Source organism: Mustela nigripes, chromosome 4 (assembly GCF_022355385.1).
Source record: "Mustela nigripes isolate SB6536 chromosome 4, MUSNIG.SB6536, whole genome shotgun sequence".
In the NCBI taxonomy this organism is placed as follows: domain Eukaryota; kingdom Metazoa; phylum Chordata; class Mammalia; order Carnivora; family Mustelidae; genus Mustela; species Mustela nigripes.
In genome coordinates, this window is record NC_081560.1 from 115723987 (window position 1) to 115751089 (window position 27103).

A 27103-nucleotide genomic window follows, 5' to 3' on the forward strand; every position below is an offset into this window, starting at 1 on the left:
TTGGATTCACTTCTCCGCCGGTCCTACCTTTCAGAAAGTGGTTGTTTTTCTGTTTCCAGAATTGCTGTTCTTCTTCTCTTCGATCTGCCGATGGATTTTCAGGTGTTTGCAATCTTTAGATAAGCTATCTAGCTGATCTCTGGCTAGCTGAAGTAGTCTCGGCCTGCTACTTCTCCGCCATCTTGACTCCCCCCCCCCCCAATAGTTCATTTTTGCTGTTGCTTCCCTTGCCCTTGGCAATGTTCCTGGGAGGAAGTTGCTGTGGCTGAGGTCAAAGACATTGCTGCCTGTGTTCTTTTTCTCCTCAAAGATTTTGATGGATTCCTGTCTCACATTGAGGTCTTTTATCCATTTGGGGTCTATTTTTGTGTGTGTGTGTGTGGTATGAGGAAATGGTCCCGTTTCATTCTTCTGCATGTGGATGTCCAATTTTCCCAGAACCATTTGTTGAAGAGACTAGTTTTTTCCCACTGGACATTCCTTCCTGCTTTGTCAAAGATTAGTTGACCATAGACTTAAGGGTCCATTTCTGGGCTCTCTACTCTGTTCCTTTGGTCTATGTGTCTGTATTTGTCCCAGTACCATGCTGTCTTGACAGCCTTGTAATAGAACTTGAAGTCTGGAATTGTGATGCTGCCAACTTTGGTTTTCTTTTTTACCATTTCTCTGGCTATTTGGAGTCTTTTCTGATTCCATATAAATTTTAGGATTATTTGTTCCATTTCTTTGAAAAAAAGTGGTAGTATATTGATAGGGATTACATTCAATGTGTAGATTGCTTTAGGTAGCACAGACATTTTCACAGTATTTGTTCTTCTAATCCATGAGCATGAAAAATATTTCCATTTCTTTGTGTCTTCCTCAATTTCTTTCATGAGTAGTCTATAGCTTTCTGAGTACAGATTCTTTGCATTGTTGGTTAGATTTATTCCTGCTTATAGTTTTGGGTGCAATTATAAATGCACCCAAGTCTATAAATTATAGACTCCTTAATCTCTTTCTTCTGATTTGCTGTCGATGTACAGAAATGCAACTGATTTCTGTGCATTGATTTTATATCCTGACACTTTACTGAATTCCTGTATGAGTTATAGCAGTTTTGGAGTGAAGTCCTTTGGGTTTTTCACAAAAAGTATCATATCATCTACAAAGAGTGAGAGTTTGACTTCTTTGCCAATTCAGATGCCTTTTATTTCTTTTTGCTGTCTGACTGCTGAGTCTAGGACTTCTAGTACTATGTTGAATAGCAGTGGTGATAGTGAGCATCCCTGCTGTGTTCCTGACCTTAGGGGAAAAGCTCTCAGTTTTTCCCCATTGTGAATGATATTCGCTGTGGGTTTTTCATAGATTGCTTTGATGACATTGTGGGATGTACCCTCTATCCCAACACTATTAAGAGTTTGGATCAAGAACAGAAGCTGTACTTTGTCAAATGCTTTTTCAGCATCTACTGAGAGTATCCTATGGTTCTTTTCTTTCTTTTATTAATGTATTGTATCACACTGATTGATTTGCGGATGTTGAACCAACCTTGCAGCCCAGGAATAAATCCCGATTGGTCATTTGAATAATCCTTTTAATGGACTGTTAGATCATATTGGCTAGTATTTGGGGGAGAATTTTGGCATCCATGTTCATCAGGGATATGGGTCTGCAATTCTCCTTTCTGATGAGGTCTTTGGTTTGGGGATCAAGGCCTCATAAAATGAGTTTGGAAGTTTTCTTTCCATTTCTATTTTCTGAAACAGTTTCAGAAGAATATGCATTAATTCTTTAAATGTTTGGTAGAATTCCCCTGGGAAGCCATCTGGCCCTAGACTATTGTTTGTTGGGAGATTTTTGATTACTGCTTCAATTTCATTACTCGTTATGGGTCTATTCAGATTATCTATTTCTTGAGGGTTCAGTTTTGGTAGTTTATATGTCTCTAAGAATTTATCCATTTCTTCCATATTGTATAATTTGCTGGCATACAGTTGCTCATAATATGTTCTTATAATTGTATTTCTTTGTTGTTGGTTGTGTTCTTTCCTCTTTCATTCATGATTTTATTAATCTGGGTCCTTTCTCTTTTCTTTTTGTTAAGTCTGGCCAGGAGTTTATCAAACTTATTAATTCTTTTGAAGAACGAGTTTTTAGTTTCACTGATATGTTCTACTGTTCTTTTGGTTTCTACTTCACTGATTTCTGTTCTGATCTTTATTATGTCTCTTCTCCTGCTGGATTTAAGCTTTATTTGCTGTTTTTTCTCCAGCTCCGTATGTGTAGGGTTAGGTTGTGTATTTGAGACCTTTCTCGTTTCTTGAGGAAGGCTTGTATTCCTAAATACTTTCCTTTTAGGAACATCTTTGCTGTATCCCAAACATTTTGAACAGTTGTGTTTTTATTTTCATTTGTTTCCATAAATTTTCTCAATTCTTCTTTAATTTCCTGGTTGACCATTCATTCTTTAGTAGGATGCTCTTTAGCTTCCATGTATTTGAGTTCATTCCAAATTTCCTCTTATAATAGAATTCTAGTTTTAGAGAATTATGGTCCAAAAACTTGCAGGGAATGATCCCAATCTTTTGGTACCAGCTGAGACCTGATTTGTGACCCAAGATGTGAACTTTTCTGGAGAATTGTCCAAGTGCACTAAAGAAGAATGTATGTCCTGTTGCTCTGTTGCTTTGGGATTAAATGTTCTGAATATATCTGTGATGTCCATCTGGTTCAAGGTATCATTAAAAGTCCTTAATCTTTTGCTTAGATGATGATCTGTTCATTTCAGTGAGAGGGGTGTTAAAGTCCCCTAATAATACTGTATTATTGTCAATGTGTTTCTTTGATTTTATTATTCATTGGCTTATATAATTGGCTGCTCCCATGTGAGGGGCATAGATATTTAAAATTGTTAGATCTTCTTGTAGGATAGACCCTTTAAGTATGATACAGTGCTCTTCCTCATCTCTTATTATACTCTAGTTTAAAACCTAATTTGTCTGATAGAAGGATTGCCATCCCAGCTCTCTTTTAAGTTTATTAGCATGGTAAATGGTTTTCCCCCACCTCACTTTAAATCTGGAGGTATCTTTGGGTCTAAAATTAGTCTCTTGCAGACAGCAAATCAATGGGTCTTATTGTTTTGTTGTTGTTGTTGTTGTTTTTTAATCCCATCTGATACTCTGTATCTTTGATTGGAGGCATTTAGCCCATTCACATTCAGGGTAACTATTGAAAGATAGAATTTAGTGCCATTGTATTGTCTGTAAGGTGACAGTTACTGTATTTTGTCTCTGTTCCTTTCTGGTCTGTTACTTTTAGGCTCTCTCTTTGCTTAGAGGATCCCTTTCAATATTTCCTGTAGGGCTGGTCTGGTATTTGCAAATTCTTTTAGTTCTTGTTTGTCTTGGAAGCTTTTTATTTCTCCTTCTATTTTGAATGACAGCTTGGATGGGTATAATATTCTTGGCTGCATATTTTTCTTATTTAGTGCTCTGAATATATCGTGCCCATCCTTTCTGGCCTGCCAGGACTCTATGGATAGGTCTCCTGTCAACCTAATGTTTCTACCATTGTAGGTTACAAACCTCTTGCTCCTAGTTGCTTTCAGAACTTTTTCTTTGTCCGTGAGACTTTTAAGTTTTACTATTAGAAGACATGATGTTGACCTATTTTTATTGATTTTGAGGGGGGTTCTCTGTGCCTTCTGCATTTTGATGCCTGTCTTCTTCCCCAAATTAGGGAAGTTCTCAGCTGTAATTTGCTCCAATATACCTTCTGCCCCCTCTCCCTTTCTTCTTCTTCTGGGGTCCCAATTACTAAATATTGTTCCATCTTACGGCATCACTTATCTCTCAACATTCTCCCCAACTGATAAAGTTGTTTATCTCTCCTTTTTTCAGCCTTGTTCTCCATCATTTGGTCTTCACTAATTTTCTCTTCTGCCTCATTTATCCTAGCAGTAAGAGCCTCCATTTTTTATTTCATCTCATTAATAGTCTTTTTCATTTTGATTTGGTTAGATTTTAATTCTTTTATTTCTCCAGAAAGGGATTCTCTAGTATCTTCTATGATTTTTTTCAAGCCCAGCTAGTATCTTTATAATCGTCATTCTGAACTCTACTTCCAACATCTTACTAATATCCATATTGATTAGGTTCCTGGCAGTTGGTACTGCCTCTTATTCTTTTTTTGTTTGTTTTTTGATGTGAGTTTTTCCATTTTGCCATTTTGTCCAGAGAAAAATTGATGAATGAAAGAACAAAATGCTAAAAGGGTAACATGGACTCCCCCACCCCAAAACATATACACTAAACAAATGAGAAACTGGGGGGAAAAGAAAGGAAAAAAATAAGAATATGGTCAAGCTGGTGAATATAACAGAGCCATACACTAGATTTTGGGTATATTTTGGTCTGTTAGAAGACACTGCCTTCCAAATTTTAGAGGAAGAAAAACATATATATACAAAAATAAGGGTAAATACAATGAAGGGATGGAATATGAAAGTAAGGATGAAAATGGAAAAATATTTTTTAAAATGAGTTGATAAGAAGTTGGTTTGAAAAATAAAAACAATAAAAAGGAGATGAGAATGTGATCATGTGGGAGATTAGAACAAAGCCATACACTAGATTTAGGGTATATTTTGGTCTATTAGATGATACTGTGTCCCAAAATTTTAAGAAAGAAAATCTTCTCTGTGTGTGTCTCTGTGTGTGTGTATACACACCAAAAAAGGTTAAATACAATGAAGGGATAGAATATGACTTTAAAAATGAAAATTAGTTAAAGATTTTTTTAAAAAGGAATTGATAAGAAGTTGGTTGAAAAAGGAAAAAAGAAAGCTTCAACAAAAAAAAACAAGAAAAAGAAAAGAAATTTTTTAATTAACTTTTAAAGAGTAAAGAATTGTGGGGGGAATGCCATGAATTTTATATGCTCTATTCCCCTAGTGCTGGAGTCTTGCAATTCTCACTCATCGGTAAACTTGGTCTTGGCTGGATGTTCTTGCTAATCTTGTTGGGGAGGGGCCTGTTGCTGTGATTCTTAAATGTGTTTGCCGTAGACAGAATTGCACTGCTCTTGCTAAGGGCCAGGCTAAGTAATCTGCTCAGGTTTGTCCTTGGAAGCTTTTGTTCCCTGAATGCTTTCCATACAGCTTTCGAGGACAAGAATGGAGAAGGCCTTCAGCCCTGGAGGAGCCAAGAGCTCGGAAACCACTCCTCAGTGCACCCTCAGAAAAAAGCAATCACGCGCATCTCCCTGGTCTCTAGCTGCGCTCAGTGCTCACCCAGCATATGACCGAGCATTTCTATCTCTGCACACAACCCCATCTGGAATGTCCAGACCCAGCAGAGTCCTCCAGCACACTCTTGCTCCACTCCTCCTGGGGGAAGAAGGGGGAGTCTCCCTGGATCTGCCACTGTGGGGACCATGCTCAAAAAGCAGTGGTCCAACTGTGTGCCTTAGATCACGGTTTATGGCAACCCCGAGCTGAGAGCCCACTCCATGGGTCTGCTTTGCAGCTGGCTTCCGGGGGACTTGGGAACTCTGCCTCACTCAGACATCCTTGGTCTTTCTGTGACCCGAGGGTCCTCAGACCACACTGTCCCAGTGAGGGCTCTATGCCCTGCTTAGACTCTGGAGCAATGTCCCTCAGTAAAGCAGACTTCTAAAAGTTCCAATTTTGTGCTCTACTGCTCTACCACTTGCCAGGAGCCAGCCTTTTCCCCCACAGTCTATCTTCCCATAAATAGCCTCAGATTCATTTCTCTGCATGTCCCACCTTACAGAAAGTGGTCGCTTTTCTGTTTCTAGAATTGCTGCCCTTCTATCTCCTGTTGATTTAGTAGATGTTCAGAATAGTTTGATAACTATCTAGCTAAATTCCTGGGACCAGATGAAATTTAGGTAGGCTATTCGTCAGCCATCTTGCTCCTCCCCTTCCAAAAATATATGTTTGAACAGGAGAAATTCCTAGCATTGGATAAATAAAACAACAACAACAATTACAATACAACCCAAGATGTCGAATATTGTTCATTAAGCTATCAAATCTAAATGCATGATTTATTTATTTAATTTACAAGTTCCAAAGTTTGATTTACATTTAAAAAACTTGAAAATGTGACATGCCATGAATTTGAAAATAAGTAAAGGTAAACCAAACTTAAAATGCACAAAGTATTACATACATAACAGATGATCCAATGTCTTACCTTCATCATGAATTTCTGTAAGGGCATAAAGAAAAGAGAGAAAATATTAAATATACGTTATTTCAAGGACTTGTTTTCAAATATCTCTTATTTACAAAGATTCTACCATTCAAAATGAAGTTATGTGAACAGTAAGCATAAAAAAACCACACTCGCTGTGGTGTCAAAGAGAAGTTTAATATCAACTACATGCTAGAGAAAAGCTGTAGCACACAAAACCTTTGTAGTTCTCTTCAAAAATGTCTTTACATTAGCTTTTCCTATTCTTGTGAAAACATGCTCCTCTACTTTAATGCGTGATTCAATTTACAACATAGCTAAGCACCTAAAACAAAACAAAACAAAAAACAAAGTTTAAAATCTCAAAAACTATACTCTGAAAATGCTTTAAATTTTCTTTAATTCATCTTTTGCATAAAAATGCCATGATATAAACAGCAACGCAACAGAGTTTTGTAAAAATTGTGGATTAGAAACTGGTAAGGTGGATTATAAAATAAAATGCTGCGATATACTGCTCCCATTTCATGCAAAAATAACAATAAGCAAGTCCTACACACTACATATTGTGATTTTCAAAGAAAAATCACAAAAACTTCTTTTTCCTTTAAAATGACACAGCCTCTTCTCATGATTTACATTTATTATAATAGCTCTTTTTTTGCTTCTAAAAACATTGTAAGTGCATGGCATATCCTCATTTTCTTTTAGACCCATCGACTTTGACCTTCTCTTCTTAGGAGAAGTACACAGATGAAAAAGAGCTAAGAAAGAAAAATGATATTATATTTCCAAATTTAGGATTAAATTTCATTGTCATAGCATGTAAGCCCTACAGAGAAAAGATACACATATTTATATTCATTTTGGAGAAAACAGCAAGGGGAATTTTTCTAACATAGATATTTGTAAATACCACAGTAGTGTTCCTGAAACATACGTGCATAGTAATTTATATACAACTAAATGGCAACTCTATTGTGACTTGATTTTTTTTTCTGTGTTTAATATTATAATTTGGTTACAGTTTTATTTGTTTAAATAATCTCTACACCCAAGGGGTGGGCTCAAACTCACAACCCCAAGATTTAAAGTTGCATGCTCTTCTGACTGAGCCAGCCAGGCAGCCCCGTACTACTACAATTATAAGGAAAAAGTGTAAAGAACCATTTCATTCTTAGCTTCAAAGATATAGGCTGTTTGGTTACATTTTTGTAAGTGATAATGGTAAATGACAAGAGAAAACTTATTTTCCATGATGAAACGGACCAATCACCTCCTAAATGTGACCTCTGGTGATACATATAGCTATCACTACATGAGGAATTAGGTAAAATCATTTTTTAAGGCTTAATTCAGAGAAAAACAAAAATCCAATCTTTTGTTACAGATCACGGTTTATGACAGATACTTTATTCATGAGGGGTTGTTTTCTTTCTTTCTTTTTTTTTTTTTAATTGATCTAGGTTTTGGAGATTTTTCCTTGAGAAATGTTCTCAACAATACTGTCAGTTATCTAAGGTTAAACTAGTTCAGGTCTGCAGTAAATAGGAAAAAAAGAATGGTCGGGGGAGTCTGAGGTCTGCTATTCACAGAGACTAAATTGTGTCTAACTAGAAGAAGGGCAAGTCACAGGGGAGAATTATCTGGATATAGAGCAAATGAGAATGAAAACTGAAAATTAGCAAAGGCTAAATAAAATATCCATCTATAAAATGAGAAACAACAACAAATGTTAGTAGACTCACATTATCGAAAGATAATCAAAAACTTAAAAGATTATTATGGCATTACTGACATTAGCTATTTGTACATATCATCTGTTGGTCCACTTGGCTTAAGGGCTAGTGATAACAAAGTGGGAACATTGCAAGAAATGGATCATTCAAGGTAAAAAATGCAAGATACATTAAAATAAAAAGGATAAATATGTTCTTTTAATCTCAGTGTAAATGCTGTATAGGTATGATAAAAAGCAACAAAAAAGTAACAAAAATCCTTTAAGCATTGCTGACTTGATTAAAAACAAACAAACAAACAAAGAAACCCACGCATAAAGATAAATACTAGAGAACAGGCTTGATGTAGGTTGGATAATATCTCCTTATGCTTCCAAGTTTACACTTATTTATTTCCCTCACGGAAAGATGATTAGGTAAAAGCTAAAATTCTATTAGATGAGATACAGAAATGCAAGATTCTAAACACAGTTAGAGTCCAGACACCACCATGGATTGACACTGCTTTCTGTCTTGCAAGAGACTGGTGAAGGATGAAACCCAAAGGTGAGATTTTAGCTCTTTAGGGTGAAATTACAAATAGCTGTACCTCAGTATCCTGGGTTTAGTGTAATTACTTCAGAATTGGTAGTGAGATGAAGCTTCGGACATGAGCAAGGGTTGGAGGCACACCGTGCATTCTGCAAAATGAACACGAACCAGCAAGAGAAAAAGCACTTCTTACGCTTTAACTCCAACAAAGATGGCCCCGGGGTCTAATGGATGGCAAACTTGAGCAGAACAGTCTTTGGTCTAGAAGACTAGGTCATTTGATCTAGCACATCAGAAAGACCTTAGGGATTTTCTCAGCATATGCAAATGATCATGAGTAGAAAAACAAATCGAATAGCAATACTCCATTCTGAAAACTGTAATCAAACACCGGACATCATGAGAATGCATAATTACATTTAATCTGTTGCTGGTATAAAGAAACAGTGATTTGGGTACGGTAAAAAGCTCCCCTACCATAATTATGCTTTTCAGTTCAACCTTGAGTTTTCTAAACTGTTATTTCAGCTTTGTGAAATGACAGTTGATTAAAAAAAAAATTTAATATTTCTGCCTTTGGACCTGTTTTAGAAATTTTAAAAGAATCTTTCTGAAACGCCTTTTAAAAAAAATCATATAGATACAGAATTAGCACAGAATAAAAATTTGGTGGCTTGTCACTAAGAAAAATTATCCAATACAACAGTCTAAGGGACTAAGGCAAAAGTCTGATTCAGGAGTCCTTTTAAAATGAAGTTCCCATTAGGGGTATGAAATATCCTACCCTGTAAACTACTTATCCATCGAATTTCATCTCATGGGTCACCTTTTCTTTCCATTTCTCAAGATGCTAGGATCTCTCCATGATCTTCAAACTAGTCACCTCTCCTTTTGAGTGAGGATCCATCTGGTAAGCTTCATTAGGTCAAGGAAAGAAAAAGGTATTTCACCACCAAAGACGTGGAGTTATTGGTGGCTTTTCTTTTTTTTTTTTAACTAAAGTCTAACTGGCATGCAATGTTATATTAGTTTCAGGCGTACAACCTATTCATTTGCCAATCTATACATTACTGGATGCCCCACAGTAAGTGTGATCACGATACCTTACTACGGTATCACCGACTATATTCCCTATGCTATGCTTTTCATCCCTGTGACTTATTTTATAACTGGAAGACTGAACCTCTTAATCCTTTTCACCCATTTTGCCCATATCTCGCCCTCCACCCCCCGCATCTCCCTTCTGGCCACTACTAGTATGTTCTCTGCATTTATGAGTCTATTTCTGTTTTTTGTTATTGTTGTTTTTCATTATTTTTGTTTGTTTTAGATTCCACATATAAATGAAATGATACAGTATGTATCTTTCTCTGTCTGAATTACTTCACATATCATAATACCCTCTAGACCCATCCATGCTGGTGGCTGTTTTAAGTTAATAATGTTCCCAACATATTTCAGGGAAAGAAAGAAGTTTAACTCCAAGTTCCAAGTGTGTATCAATATAGACTATCGACTACGATAGATGGATATACACTTGTAAAAACAAAACCCTCAACTATTTCTCCTATGATGACATCATATGTGAATGCTTAAATTTCCAGGGACACCCCACTGAAAATATCTAAGACCGAATTGGTGGACAGATGTGCTGACTAGAGGCCCGGAAGGCATTTAAAAGAGGCACAGCTTCCAGCCCATGAAAGAATAATGGTACCTTAATGATAAAGCTCAGGGCTACGTTCTCGCATTGTTCATATTAATGACGATCCCTGGCATCTAGTTATATGTGCATGCTCGTACCTTTTAAAAAATTCATTATATTCTGGGGGGCAGATTGGTAGTAATGTTGTCATTTTCAAACTATCAATAACTCGGTCCAGGCAAGGTTTAAATGGACTGCCTTTTCTTTTGAGTGTAATGGATTTGACATATATGCGGAATTATCTATCTTTAGAAGGGTAAAAAAAAATTAATAAAAAAATAAATTAGTCTTATAATTTATTTCTTTTTTGTATATCTACAAACATAGATATATAATTTATATCTAGTTCTTCTTTAGAAGGGTAAAAAAAATAAATTATTCTTATAAGTTACTATAAACCTCCTATTTTATCTCTCAGACAGATGTTTGTAAATCACTGAGCTATATGAACATCTAAAACATGAAACAGAAGAACTATTTAGGGCTTTCCTCTTTGAGTAGCTTGTCTGGTGAAAAAGATCTCTTAAATCAAAAACAATGAATTGATCTCCACACAGACTATACATATCATATTGACCTGAAGATACATAAAGTATCACCTATGCTCAGACTACACTCTACATAGAGAAAATTGTGTAGATCAAGATGCAGAAGATTCCATTTTTTAAAACCATTTCAAACATGAATGAACCTTGATAACATGAAAGCATTTCACAGACCCTCACATAATAGTACTTGCATAAGAAAACACATCATCTTCTTAAAAACTGCTCTGAGATAGGAACATTTGAAAGAACTTTCTATCATCTTAACAATTACAATGGCATCAATGTATTCTTAAAAAGAGCAAGTAAATATACAAGACCTCATTTTGTCTATAAACAATGCACCACGTATAAAAATATCACAACCCTCCCCATTCCTTCTCCCCAACTCCACCTGTGACCTGCAATCCCAGGCCCCACGTTAGAGACCAGTGCTTTGGATTAAGGGTGCCAAAAGGCTAGGGTGGAGCAGAGGAAAATAACAGGCAATCAATCACCTATTACCCAGGACTCACCAATGTTATTCTCCTTTGGTGCATGAAGAGCAGCATTTGATTACTCAATGGGCTCATGATTACATGCAAAATACTCAAAGATGCTCAAAGAGACACTGGGAAACAAGTGGAGAGAGGGAAGGAGGGAGGGAGGAAAACATTGATTAAGACTGATTGATCGACCTTGGATACAGCTATCCAGAATCATGTTATCAGAAAATGGATAAAGAAGCCATCTTAATTTCCACATGTATCTAAGTTTTAGAATGCTCCTAAAGGTCTTCGTCTGGGGTTGTTAACTGTACTACACAGATAAATATAAGAGCGTTAAAGTAGAACACCTGTCTCAGAACAAAGTGATGGCAAATACTACCACATTCTAAACCACCTAAGCAGGGACACCAAAGCGGGTGGCTGAAGATCCACTTGCTGCCTTTGGCTGATCCCCAGTTCTGGTCTTCCAGAAACAGATGGAGAGCAAAGAGATGGTTTCCTGGAGGTAGGTTTTGCTCTCCCCCCAAACCAAGCTTGCCTTTACCGCAGGCCTAGCAAGTGTGGCTTCAGGGACACCTGTGTCCTCAGGAAGCAGGACACTAGAGACCAGCATCTGACTGTGCCTGAAGATCAAGGGGAAGAGACACTCTCGCCAAGCAGGATGTGTCTGCAGAGTGCAGGGCTGCCACTGGGAAGTGGCTTGCTGCCAACAAGCAAACTGGCCGACCTAGAAAGAGCCAGCCTAAAGAGGTCTGTAATGCCCCCAAGAGAACTTAGGACAAGGCAGTCATCACCACCAACTAGGTGGGGGAACCACTGGTGGCAGCAAGAAAGCCACAGGTGATGAGCATGCCCCCAGAAAACCTTCCCAGATGCCTCCAAAGTCAGCTTTAACACCGGGCAAAGCTGATGAACGGCACTGCCATCAATAAAGACCCCCTGCCAACTCTCCTCTTCTCCCATGTTTCCGTTGCACCTGGAGAGGGGCAGGAACTCTGGACAAGGGGCAGAAGTATGAGGAACCCAGCAGCGAAGTGAGACGCAGCTCCCCACAGCCCTTTCCCCTGCAGGCCTCCCACCGGGAGCAGCCTGAGCCCCAATGCAAGTAACTTGCATTACCTTCAGACTTCACCTATTACACAGGATTGGGAGATTTAATTACAAAAATGAGACTTGTAACTCAAAATGACGGTCTGAATATAAGAAAGGCCATAGGACCCATCCTAATTTAACTAATGGGATAGAGGAGAACAAGCCCCACCAGAGCAGGTAGGTAGGTAGGCAGTTAATGTGTTTTTGGTTACCCTTCAAGGTACCTGTTAACAGTAGAATTTCAAACTTCTAATGACAAATGCATAAGATTTGAATTACACAAGTCTTCAAAGAAAGAAAGAGCTCAAATCTAAAATTTACCAAGTCCTATGCGCACAGTGATTATCAGTTTTCTCAAATGAATCCAGCAAGGTATTTTAATTATATGATATCTAAATGGCAGTATATTCCACCACCCATGTTTTATTATTAATATAATGGTAATATTTTAGAACAAGAAAGGACTAGTCCAGATACTAACCCTATAGATAAGATAATAATCTACAGAGAACCTACATAAGGTGAGGAACTGCCTGATTTTCAGCTCAATATTACTTCCATTACTTTCTCAGGATCAAAAAAGAAATCTCCATTGCAAAGATTTAGAAATAAACTTAATTTTGAGATGTGAAATTGTTACAAAAGTAAGAGAGAGAAAAGCCACATAGTGAGGCAGATCAAAAGTAACCAGCTACACAGAGGAAGAAAGGGAAATACTTACAGACAACGGCAAAGGGGGTTTCTATCTCTGTGAGCATCCTACTCCCGGGAGATTTGAAAGAGGCTTGAATAGTTGGTTCAAGAAAAAGTGATCTAGGTACGGCACAGAAATAGTGTAATGGAAGTGATGGGGTACAAAGATAAGAAAACACAAAAAGACTTGTTTCAGGATGGCTGATACTGCCAGAAGACCCCAAAAAGTGACAAACATGTTCTTAGAAACAGACTTTCGTTCCCAAAACCAGAACAATGTAAAGCTTGGGTCAGAACTTTAGCTACAGGCATAGAAGATACGAAAACAAAAACAAAGATACAAGATACAAAAAAACCAAAGATACAAAACAAAAACAAATTGAACAAAATTAGGAATAGTTTAGCTATGAATAGATAATGAATTTACATTGTTGCCAGATAATAATATAAAAGTAGTTCTCAAAATCAATATATACATGTCATCATCATGGAAATGGCCACTCATTTAAAAAAAAAAAAAAAAGGTTTCCATGAATATAAAAGGATACAGTAAGTGCAAAAGAACCAAGATTCACAAAAAAAGAGGTGAACTTGCACTCATCTGGGAAACCACTGAAAGGCTCCCGAAAAAGCAGCAAAATATTCACAATATGGAGAATATTGAGATCTGATCCCATGATCAGGAAAAATAATAAAGATAAAAATGAACCCACCAGTTAAGCCAATCTTTAAAAGGTCATCCTATTAAGTCACAGAGCAAATCAACACAAAATAACACAACTATGAAAATAATACAATATGCCTCACTGTTCTGCATGCTCTGAAAAAAAAAAGTAGATGGGGAACTTCAGTGTTGGCAAGACTCTAATCTCCATTCAGAATTATTTGGGATAATCAGGGTTTTCAGGACTGGAAGGATCCTTCTCTCTCCCTCTCTTGTTAGCAGAAGAGGAAAGTGACACCAATGTAGTCATTTGGCTACTTCACACAGTGTGTCACAATTTTGGTCCAGTTAATCTCCAGAATCCTGCCATGGCACCTTACTTCATGCTACTGCCATTCACCTTAGCTTTTAAAGATTACATTCACACAGATAACAAACCGTTTCCATAGTTACCTGGAAAAATAAAGGAGCCAGGAAATAGGACTTGAAAGAGTCTAGATTTTTCTGATAAGAGATACACAATATTCATTCCTTTGAATTGATTAACATTAATTCAAAGCCTTCCTTTGATCAAAAGCATATCCTAATTACAAAGCCACTGACAGAGAAAGCCTATACTTCTAAGGTGTGGGGAGGATTTCAATCTACCTCATTTCAGATGAAGAAAAAATAAACATTTGTAAGGTTCTAACTAGAGATCAGTACAAGATGGGTTCGTTACAAGACAGCAGTTATTTTGAAGACTCAAGAGTCCAAGCCACACTGGGAAGCAAAGCAGAACGATTAGAGGCAACAGCAAACATGCACTCACTTAGATTACGATTTCTTTGTAAATACATGGAAACACATACCCATTTTTCCACATCAACTTGCTGTGGAAAGAAAAAGCCAAAATAAATAACAAGCAAACAAATACAGACCTGGCAACGTTTCAGTTAATCTCACATAAATAAACAGTTATGAGATCCCTGCACCAAAATCTACTACTAACTCTAACGGATAATAAAAATATTCAAAATTTTCATTAATAACATTTTAATCTCTTGAAACAAAAAGAAAACTCAATTAATTTAGTGACTGGAACTTCTAAAGTTATTAGGCTAGAAAAGCACCAGGTTCATGAAATAATACTAATCCAACATATTCAGAATCAAACATGAACCTTCCTTTACCTTATTCTCAAACCTAATAGGCCTCCTGATTTAGGGAGGACTGTTCTCCACTAAGTATCTTTTTAATAAAAAAGGTCACTTTAGAAATACAGCATCTAACTCTAAAAACCTTTCATGTAATACAGTTTTACTAAACTTCTCTTATTCCAATCTTAATATTGTATAAAATGTCACAATATAACAAAAGGCATGCCTTGCCGAATAATTCTGAAATTATATCAGCATCAAATTATCTTTAAAATTGCATTTATTAATGAATGTATGTTAGCCTTATAATCATTATGTGATTCTTTAAAAAACTCAGGGACTATAATTATAGTCCCTAAGTGTAAAATAGAATTAAAAACCATATATCAACAAGGACCATCTTCTACAATGCCTTAGGACTCCAAGCCAATCAATCAGAACAAAAGGAACAGAAAAATTTGACACTGAAGAGAATACTCTGTGTCAGAGTTAAATTTCCATGACCTACCTCCCTTCTATAATACGTATGATCAGTGTCCTGTGACACTGGAGGTTTTCTTCAGATTCCTCATCCATTTAAGTTTATTTGTAACCTTTTTTCTTAGAAAATCCATTAATCAGGGAAGACGCTAACGTTATTTGGCCAGAAATCTTGGGTCCTAGATAAGAATCTGCTTCCCTTGGTAAACAAGCTTCTAGAAGGAAATGTGCATAAAATATAATATATGGAGTGGTTATCTTTAAGATATTATAAAGTGATATAAAAATATCAACCTAAATATACAGATAGAATTGTTCTGAAGCCCCAGTGAATTTCTATTCACTTAGATTTCTTGTAATGGAGCACTTTGATTTACTTAACAATTTGGCTAGTCCCCTGGAAAATCTGTACTAAACCTCTTCCCAAACTATGCATTTTAAAAACACAAAACTGCTAATAAGAAAGAAAAATTTACTGAATGCAAAGGCCCAGTTTTCACTATACATTTTTAAGGTATTTGGCTATGATACAAAGCACAAGTCCTCATTTTAAACATTAACCTCTTAGAGTGATGAATTTATTTCTCTGGATTCTGGGGCAAAGGGAAGTTAGTTAAATTTAGTCAGTTATAAAATAGTTACCATTTATTTTTCTACCTCCAAAAGGACAAATTCTAGTATTTATTGTCTTTCAAGAACAACAATTCAAGGAAATGTGCAATTATTTAAATACTTGTCAGGAAAACAAAATACACCATTTCAGTGACTATAATGATTAGCAAAGACATTATATTAGCCCATTACTATTTCATTTCTAAATGTTAAATATTCCCTCTCATGCACACACATTTGCATCAGTGCAAAGACAGAGGATTGCAGGATTTTTCTAGAGGAAAGAGAACTTATAATTAAGAATCAAAACTGTTAAAAAAAAGAATCAAAACTGTTATTAATAATAGAAGTTCTTTAATGATGTATATTAACAAAGAGAAACAGTTCTTAGGTAGCAAGAATTAGTAGCAATATACCAAATTCTGTATCCCAATACCCAAAGAAAGGCTTAGCAACAGAATGTGCTGGGGATGAATTATCAGATCAACACATAAGACAAGACAAATAGCCCACAGATTTACAAGACGAAAGTGCAATAAAGTTGTAATTATGCATAAGCGATGCAGAAAGATTTCATGACACGTCTCTTATTAATGTTAACAAGAATCATTTCATTAAATGCCTGCAAATGGTGAAGAGGAGAATGATTTCTTGGAGCTAATGAAGAAGGGGAATATAAGGTCCACAATAACCTTGATTAATTTTAGAGTTTAAATAATTATCAAATCCATAAAGCATGAAAGACAAATGAACATTCATTCCAATCATTTATTATCCAAACATGTGGCATTTAAAAAAAATACAGAGATTTCATTAATCGAGAGAAAATAAATATTTTAATATCACTAGGAAATTACATCAAATATTCTATCATAATATGACTAAATAAAGGGCAACCTCATTTTTCAAATAAAACAAAACTTCCATTAAGAAAAACAAAATTTAAATACCAACCTCATTTAACAGAGAGAACAGGAGTTAAAAATATAATACAAAAGTAATTATTCTGAATTATATCATTATATGAAAGATGGAATGTTCATAGGACATCTCTTTTTATATTCATATTTTAATTAATACATTTTGGACATATAAACATGAACTATTCCACAACCTCAAAAAAAAAAAAAAAGGTTGCTTCTTCCAAATTGCTTAACTCATTTTACTGTGTAAGCTGAAAAATTTTATTGTTATTAAACCTATAAGCCACCCATTAAGCAGTTACTATGTGCTCTGCTTTGAACTAAATACTTTACATGTAATCTTACTGTCTGCATTTTACAATATGAAGAAACAAAGGAAATATAAAGGTGTTAGGAACACAATGAAAAAAAAAAGTTACTTAGTTAAAAAACAATGGAACTTGACCTGAAATTGGGTCTCTGACTTCAAAGCCCATAATCCCATACCACTACTACATACACCATACTCAAGTTATATCATTTTTTCTTTTTTGTCCAATATTTTTATTTATTTATTTGAGTAAGAGAGAGAGAGAGAGAGAGCATGCATGAGCAGAGGGGAGAGGCAGAGGGAAAGGGAGAAGCAGACTCCCCACTGAGCAGGGAGCATGATGCCAGGCACCATCCCAGGTCCCTGGGATCATGACCTGAACCGAAGGCAAATGCCCAATGGACTGAGCCACCCAGGCTCTTTTGTTTCAAAATTTTATTTTGCATTTAATTTAAAATTGCTCTATAGCCTATTTCTTCTGGTAAGTGCTACCCAATACAATGTGTTAACATCTAAGTAAGAAAAAGTAAAAGGCACCTCAAGATTTTTTTAAAGTAGGCTCCATGCCCAATGTGAGCCTTGAACTCACAACCCTGCAATCAAGACTCAGACGCTCTACAGACTGAGCCAGCCAGGTGTCCCAAATTCTTGTAACATCAAAGATGTTAAATTTCAGTTGTTCGAGGCATGTTTGGTTTTCTGCATAGATACATTTCTAAATAATTACACTGCAACAATAAAACATTCATCATGAATATACAGTTTTTAATATCAAGGCAAAACACAAAAAAAGTAATTAAAATATTCAGTGCAAGCCTACAATCTACTACCGTGTTGTTATTTTTTTTTTAAGTAATAAATTACAGAAAAATGAAAAGAAAAAAACTGTCCTACCCTATAAATAATTCTTCACCACACAGGCTGTTTATTATTAAGACTGCAAGGGAAGGGGTGGGGACATGAAAATTTGCACACTGTGTTCCAGGATTCAAAATATGATGAAGTCATCTAGATTTTTTTAAAGTAAATTATGATCTGGAGAGGCCATGTTTTAATGAACATAATCAGTTCAGAAAAATATATAAGTCATGAGTATACAGTTTGCTGAAATTTTACTGAGTAAACAAACCCATGTAATCAGCACCCAGATCTAAATATAGGACACTACTATGACCTCGAGGCTACCTTCACATCCACCCTGAAGGTAACCATTATTCTATCACTATTAATTAGTTGCCTTTTCTTATTTTGAAAATACAGACTATGTCCTCTTTTCATCTAGCTCCTTTAGCGGACATTTAGTTTATAAACGTCATCATGTTGTTGTATGTGGTAGTAATTAATTCACTTTCCCAGCTTTGTAAGATTCCATTGCATGAATACATCACAATTTACTTATCCATTCAACAGCTGGAGTAGTGAGTGATCTATTACAACTTAGAAATGGAACTACGAAAATTTTCCCCCAGTTTTTCAAACAAGTCTGGCCCAAACAGTAAAACCCCCAAAATAAATTAAAACCACTTTGTTTTTCATCACTCCGCATCAGGGAAATACAAATCAAAACCACAACGAGACAGCACCTCACTCACAGCAGTCACAATGGCTAAAATCATCAAGTCAGGAAACAACAAATGTTGGCAAGGATTCAGTGAAAGGGGATCCCCCTCATGCTGTTGGTGGGAATGAAAGCTGGTGTAGCCACTCTGCAGAAGAGCAGGGAGGTTCCCCAAGAAAGTAGAAATAGAGCTACCCTACAACCCAGCAATTGTGCTACTGGGTATTAAACCCAATGATACATATGCAGCGATCTGAAGGGACACGTGCACCCCAACGTTTACAACAGCAATGTCCACAACAGCCGAACTATAGAACGAGCCCAGATGTCCATTGACAGATGAATGGATAAAAATGTGGTGTGTGTGACACACACACACACACACACACACACATACACACTGAAATACTACTCAGCCATCAAAAAAAAAAAAAAAAAAAACCCCAAAACAGAAATCTTGTCATTTGCAATGTATTATGCTAAGTGAAATAAGTCCATCAGAGAAAGACAATTATCATGCTGTTTCACTCATATGTGGAATATAAGAGATAGCACAGAGGATCATGGGGTACGAGAGGGAGAACTGAATGGGGAAAAATCAGAGAGGGAGACAAACCATGAGAGAATCTTCACACTAGGAAACAAACAGGTTGCTGGAGGGGAGGGGGGAGGGGGGATGGGGTAACTGGGTGATGGGCATTAAGGAGGTTACATCACGTAATGAGCACTGAGTGTTTATACAACGGATGAATTACTGAAGTCTACATCTAAAACTAATGATGTATTGTATGTTGGCTAAGTAGATTTAAATTAAAAAAACAACAACCTTTGGGACGCCTGGGTGGCTCAGTGGGTTAAGCGGCTGCCTTCGGCTCAGGTCATGATCCCAGCGTCCTGGGATCGAGTCCCACATCGGGCTCCTTGCTTGGCAGGGAGCCTGCTTCTCCCTCTGCCTCTGCCTGCCACTCTGTCTGCCTGTGCTTGCTCTCGCTTCTCTCTCATGACAAATTAAAAAAAAAAAAAAAAAAAAAATCTTTAAAAAAAAAAAACAACCCTACTTTGTTTTGGCTTACATGTTTCCTTTCTCCCACCTCCGCAAAACAAAACAGATTCCTTGGTGCCTAGTTATTTGTTGAATGAGTTACCCAACTGCCATTGAATAAGGAATTAAAATCACATTATATACTTTTATTAAAATACTGGCATGTAGATAGGTTAATTACATCTCAACAAGCACCAAGTTTATCCCTTGGCAACAGAAAAGAAACTAATACTTATTACGAATCTACTACTACGGATACTGTGGTGGGTATTTTTATACTCACTTTCTCCCTTGTAACTATTAGTTTTCACAGTTACAAGGATATATTTTTTCTTTATTTCTGCTTTCTTTTTGATTTTCATATGTATTTACAAATAACAGATTTAAAGATTCACCAGATCTCAAACTGAGGTATTTACCTAATGCTCTCTGGAGTGAGCCACATAATACTAAAATGGAAAATATGAAGTATTAAATTAGAATGGAGAGATGTAGTGATAATGCTGAGGAAATTATAATTTTAAAAAAGGGATATCTCCATAATTCAATATTGAACGTGGTTTGTACTTTAAACCACATGAGACCTCAAAGTCCTCTCTGTCATCAGCTGAAGAAAAAAAAAAAAAGCTCATCATAAACTTAATTAAGCAAATGAAGTCACAAAAGGGAAGTCCAGAAAAATTCACTGAATTATACTTTGGTCCAATTTCTTGGCTTTATTCAGACTTTATTAATCAGGCAGAAACCTTCATATTTTGGGGAGTATATGAAACAACGGAACAGCTTTAACACACTACAGTAAACTCGACAATCTCCCACACCAGCACATTTAACTCAATTGTAGAAAAGAGTTTAGAAAATCTACATGAAAGTATTTTTTTCTGTCTAAAAGTTAAACTAAGTGATAGAAGACTAAGATCTACCATTCCTAAATTATTCCCATTTTAGAAAAGGAACAGTTCCTGTAAAACTGCTTAAATTGCTTTCTGAATTTTTCAAAGCCTCAGGAACACCCACTTTCTCTTTAAGCACAGAATATGTCACAATGGCTCTTGCGTAAACTTTAATGTTAACAAATTCAAATAGATAGGTGCTAACGAATAATATAGTAGCTCTCTTCCAGATAGATTCTCATGAGAATTACTATGTTCAATTAAATACCACAAGTAAATTCATTTGGGAAAACTAATCAGGAAGAAAAGTATTAACAATCTGTGAGGGGGAAAATAATGAGGTGGAACTTGCCCTACTAAATATTAAAACATTTCCAAAATACAATGATCAAATCAGTGCTGTTTGGGTATAATAATCGACAAACATGTATGACAGAATGTTTCATTTAGAGTAACATATTTGGGGATGTATGAATTTAATGTATGACTAAAAAGTATCACAATAAGAAATGGAATAATCAGTCATGAACAAGGACGGAACTTTGCTTACCTACTGGGGAAAATAATTAACTGAAATACGAACCTTACATGAACTCTAAATGAATCTACTATGAGAAATAATAAACCCCATGTAATAATAAACTATAAATTTCAGATTCATTTACTATAAAAAAGTGAGGGATGCAGGATACCTGCGTGGCTCAGTTGGTAAAGCATCTGTCTTTGGCTCAGGCCAGGATTTCAGGGCTCTGGAACAGAGCGCCAAGTGAGGCTCAGTGCAGAGCCTGCTTCTCCCCCTGCCTCTCCCCCCACTCATGCTCTCTGATAAATAAATAAATTCTTTAAAAGAAAAAAAAAAAGGTGAGGGATTCAAAGACGGATACACTGATTCTAACAGAACAATTCAATACAATTCCAGTGAAAATCCCAGCAAGTTATCTTGTAGATACTGACAAACTGATTCTAAAGCTTATATGGGAATGCAAAAAAAAAAACTCAGAATAGCCAACACAACACTGAAGGAGAAAAATTAAGAAGATGGACACTCTGCCAACATTGAGACTTAATCAAGACAGTGTGGCACTGGCAAAAGAACGAAGAGATCCCTAGAACAGAAGAAAAAGCCCAGAAAACAGATCCACATAAATACAGTCAACTGATCTTAGGCCAACAGTCAAAGGTAATGCAATGAAAAAAGGATGATCTTTTTACCAAATAACGCTGGAATAACTGGGCATCCTCATGAAAAAGAAAAAAAATAATAATATCTAGATATAGTCCTTAAACCCTTTCTAAAAATTAATTAGAATTGGATCACATACTTAAATGTAACACATCAAACAGTAAAACCCCTGGAAGGTAACACAGGCAAAAATCTGCATGACCCCGGGTTTTGCAAGGACATTTTAGATAGCACCACCAAAGCATGATCCATGAGAAAATATTTTGACAAGCTAGGCTTCATTAAAATTAAATCCTCTGTTATGTTAAAGATCGTGTTAGCCAAATGGAAAGACAAGCCATAAATGGGAGAAAATCTTTGCAAAATACATATATGATAAAGGACTGTCATCCAGAATATACTAAGTACTCTTAAAATACAGAAACAGAAACAGAAACAGCCCAGTTAAAAAAAGATCTCATGGGCCCCTCACCAAAGAAGACATCAGATAGCAAATAAGCATATGAAAAATGCTCAACATAGTATGTCATCAGGGAATTGCAAACTAAAGTCACAATAAGATACCACTACACATCTGTAAGAATGGCTAAAATCCAAAGACTGACAACAGCAAATGCTGAGGGTGATGTGGAGGAACAGGAACTCTAGTTCATTGTTAGCAGGAATGCAACATGACATATCGACTTTGGAAGAGAGTGTCTTACAAAAATAAGCATATTGTTAATGCTGTCATCCTGCATTCACATTCCTTAGTGTTCACACAAAGGAATTTAAAGTTTATATCTACATGAAACCTGCATGTGAGTTCACAGCAATTTTATTTACAATTGCCAAAATTTGTAAGCATCCGAGATGTCCTTCAGCAGGTGAATGGATAAACTGTTGGGGCCCCATACAATGGAACACTCTTCAGCAATAAAAAGAAATGAGCTATCAAGCTAGGCAAAGACACAGAGGAGTCTCAAATACACACTGCTGTGTGAAAGAAACTAGTGTGAAAAGAGTATGTACTGTATGATTCCAACTACATGAAACTATGGAAAAAGCAAAACTATGGAAACAGTAATAGATCAGTAGTTTCCAGTGGTTGGGGGAGGGAGGAATAATAGGGGGAGCACAGGGGATTTTTAGGGTGGTGAAACCATTCTGTATGGCACAATCATCATAGATACATGACATCAAACCTTTGTTAAAACTCACAGAACATACAGCATGAAGAGTGAACCCCAATGTAAACTGTGTGCCTTTCTGCAATCAGGATGCCATCAACACGGGCTCACCAACTGTAACAAGTGTGCCACGAAGGCAAGACCATAATTACAGGGAAACTGAGGGCAGGAGATATGGGAATGTTCTCAATAATGTTCCATAAACCTAAAACTGCTCTACAAAAAAACAAGTGAAATAAAAAGCTTTTCAGACATAAAAGTCATTTTCACATAAAAAAGTGGGTATAATACATACCAAATAGTTGTTACGTAATATAAAACAAGAGAAGCATAAGCAACTGTCAAAACCCAGCGACAGGGGGCTCTGTGAGTGGAAATACTACTGCTGGCCGGGAGACTTACAAAACTGGTCAAGGAAGAGGACACTTGGAACACGTGCACAGAACAAGGGAGTGAACTTCTGAAAGACCCAGGAATCTAAGCTGAGGCATGAGTGTGGCAAGCTTACAAGAAATGCTATCTGCCGAAAACAGAGCATATTCAGGGAGTGAATGAGTCCAGACCGGATGGCGGATGGACAGAAGAAGGGAGAAAGAAAGAGAAACCAGCGCCTACATTCCCTCACAAACACTGAAGTCACATAGCAACAATTAAATCAGAAACAGTCTGCACAGGGAACAGACACAGAGGGTGATTTGATGATTGGCTCGACCCGTCGAGGTGCACAGATTCTTTCCTAATCCATACTTGAGTGGCTCTCAGAAGCAGCAGCAACTCCTTATGGGGAAAAACTACAAACCAATCAACCAAATTTATGTATCCAGGCAGGATCCTCCTCAAATCCAACCTGCTGGTTTAGCAACTAGAGCTCATGACTATGTCAATGAGAGAATTCATTTCTCTCCTCCTATAATTGTTATACATACTAACACTTCTATTCTGTAAGCCACTAGAAACAAATCAAAATTTCCAGGCCACAGATGTGTACAGACAAATCCCTTTTTTATCTCTGACCCCGAAACCTTATTTTTATTCCTTCACCCGCCAGAAAAGCATTTTCCTAGTGTTTTCAAGGCATACATTCCTCTTACACCCTGCGGGCCTGTCTGGGAAGCAATCATCCTGGCTTTCAGACTCTCTCTCACCATCTCCTCTGCAGAGACCACACACTGAGGTTACTCATCTGTAGGTTACTAACTCCAGCCTACGAAGTGCTAAATCTTCCCGGGTCACTGCTGCTTCTCTCCTGTCATGTAATGCAACGCTTTTGGTATGTCCATCCCCATCTCCCGTTCGCCAGAATTATGAGAATTGGTACGCTACAGTATGAAGCCCATTCCGTGCATCCTTGGGTGCTACTTTCTGCACTCTGTGAAAGGTCTAGGGGCAGTCCTGAGGTTTCCCAGTCCAGCAGAGAATGGGCCCATGGCACCACGCACTCTTAGAGCTATTGCCCTCACCATGACCTCAGAAGCCACAGGAACATAATCTGGTTGTAATTACCAGTCCTGCCTTAAATGTCCCATCTGGTCTCCTGCATCTCCCGGTTATGTAGATCACCCCTGTCTTGGTCTTTCTCTTACAGCTCTGAGATTCATTGTATAAAACAGGACAGCTTCTATGCATGTGTGTCTGCAACTCCAAGGAACTGCGTGGCCTCCTTTTAAATGGTCACATCTGAAATCATGTGACAGATTTTGTACATGTGTGTATTATCTATGTTTTCTTCTGGGGAAAGGTACTAGAACTTTTATCGGGTTCACAAAGGCACCATGCCTGGGGATGGCCAAAAAAATCCTCGCCCGGATGAGACCCTCTGGACAGTAAAAAGGGGAACTTGCAAGAATTAAGCTGTGACAACAGCTTGTTGTTGGATTGTCCAACAAGGATGGGTGTCCAACCTGGATTTCCCAGGCCAACAAGGATGGTGGGTACCTGACCCCAAAGTTTAACTTCACATGTCCCCTTCTGAAAATACCCCTTTTCTTTCACAACAGCAAGAGGCAATGTGAAAAAGAGCTACACTTCACAGGCAAAAGTTCTACCTTCCCTTCAAAGCTATTACAAGAGTAGCAGAAACCCAATTTTTGGCACTTTTCAGCCCTCTGATTTGGGGTTTGTAGGGTCTACCTTGCGGTTCTGCCAGTGGCAGATTTACTGAAATCTGGTTCATAACCTGCATCCCATGTGGTAGTGGTTAGAGCGAGTGGTCACCACACACTGAAAACCTGGCCCTCATGGGGTTCACACCCTAGTGGGGACAGGTGGTCTTGAAAAACAATAGAAAGAAAAACAAAAACAGACATGCATACTTTGTCGAAAGGTAATAGTGCTCTGGGGAAAACTCAAGCAGGCTAAGGAGAAAGACGAGTTAGGGGAGGAGGGGCGTATGGGTGGTATCATCTGCTGAACAGGTGTGAAAGAAAGAAGAAAGACTACGATAAGACTAGAATGTTCGGGGTACCTGGGTGGCTTAGTGGGTTAAAGCCTCTGCCTTCGGCTCAGTGTCCTGGGATCAAGCCCCATATCAGGCTCTCTGCTTGGCGGGGAGCCTGCTTCCCTTCCTCTTTCTCTGCCTACTTGTGATCTCTGTCTGTCAAATAAATAAAATCTTAAAAAAAAAGAAAAAAAGACTGGGATGTTTTACGAGAATAAGGTAGAACTTCAAGAGAATTAAAATTAGGGGATGGTTGGCTAGACAGGTTATGAATCTCTTTAAATCACTAGTAAATTCAGGAATAGTTTATCAGATGAATTTACCATCTGATTCATTCACTATCAAAGATTTCCATATGTAAGATTTTTTTTTTAATCTTAAACACACACACACACACACAAAATTCTGAGGAAGATGCCCAAATTGAATGAGAGTAATCAAATAAAATAATCTATACATTCAAGATTCATCATCTAAAACAGCACATAACTGCACCACAGTGATTAAATTACGTGTGAATTAAATTGGCCTCCTTATTGAGTTCGATGCTGGCATCTTGGAAAATCACTTCATTCAAATACACAGAAACATGGAGTATCCTTAGCTTCAGAGCGGAAAGTAGTCTCTCTGGCTTCGGAAAGACCATAAAAGAGGCAACGTCTACTAAAAGAAGATGTGCATTTTAACTGCAGACAAATATCCACATTCACATAAGCGGTGGATAAATAACAGTGGCTCAGCGAACACTTTGAGCTATATGCCCTTCAGGAGATTACAATCATGTTCATCCTCTAAATCACCTCTCCAAGTTCACAGATGGAAGACAGGCACAAGGCTATGTACAGAGGCTTTACACAAGATGCTGGTAGATGATCCCATCAAGCTAGTAATTTGTTAATTTATTTGCATTATAACTCCACTCCCAAAGCAGTATTTGTGCTTTACGAAGAATGTTCCTGAACAGTAAGATAAATAGAAATCAGCCTCTGGAAAGAAAATGTTAAGTTATAGTAGGTATTTGGGAATTGCTCTTTCAATATAAATAATAACATTAAATTGTCTGCAATATAAACGGACTAATCCATTAAGCCTTACACAGCTCTTCCCTGTTGAGGACATCAGCCACTTATGATGTGATGTAGGATGAGATGCTGGGGGAATAACGCTGGGTGAGTTATCAGAAGCTCCTTCCTCTCTGTACTCTCATTGAGGAAAGTTACTCTTCACGATTCCATCACTAAATTTCTCAGGAGGAAAGATTCATTCTTATTGACCTCTGGCAGCTCCAGCCCAGAATTCACAACAGCAACTCCATAGACTTTTGTGGAATGAATGCTACTTGAGCCAGTAAGGCAGAAAAAGGATGTGGCTTTTCCATTTCTCAGCTATGGAGACAACTGAAGCATAGACTTGCGATCTCTTTTTCTAGATAAGGATTTAACTTGTTAGACCTAGTTTGGCTCAAGAACCTGGAGAATCTCAAATGTAAATAAATAGTTCCAATTAAGGCATAAGAATGCCAACTCTAGGTCTGCCAGGTACTACAGCAAACAATGACAGAAATGATCAAACGCTCACTTACAACTGTCTTCCTTCTTCCAAAAGAAAGAACCTAATTTTATAGATGTACCATTCTTCTCTCCCTCCCCATGCTCTCAGCCAATTGTGCTGACCACATCTCAATAAGTAACAGTCAT

General features: G+C 37.2%; 1 protein-coding gene across 7 annotated transcripts in view; it reads right to left on the reverse strand.

Moving 5' to 3' along the window:
* The window catches only part of RYR2 (ryanodine receptor 2), a 739709-nt gene that overhangs the window by 430196 nt on the left and 282410 nt on the right, over window positions 1–27103 (reverse strand). For 6 of the 7 annotated variants that reach the window (XM_059397365.1, XM_059397366.1, XM_059397364.1 and 3 more), the window contains exon 1: window positions 6204–6213. In XM_059397365.1, coding sequence (XP_059253348.1) covers window positions 6204–6212 — 9 coding nt within the window. In that variant the 5' untranslated portion in view covers window position 6213. Of the gene's footprint in view, window positions 1–6203; window positions 6219–27103 lie in introns of those variants that run through there. The other variant, XM_059397367.1, reaches the window with a different exon arrangement.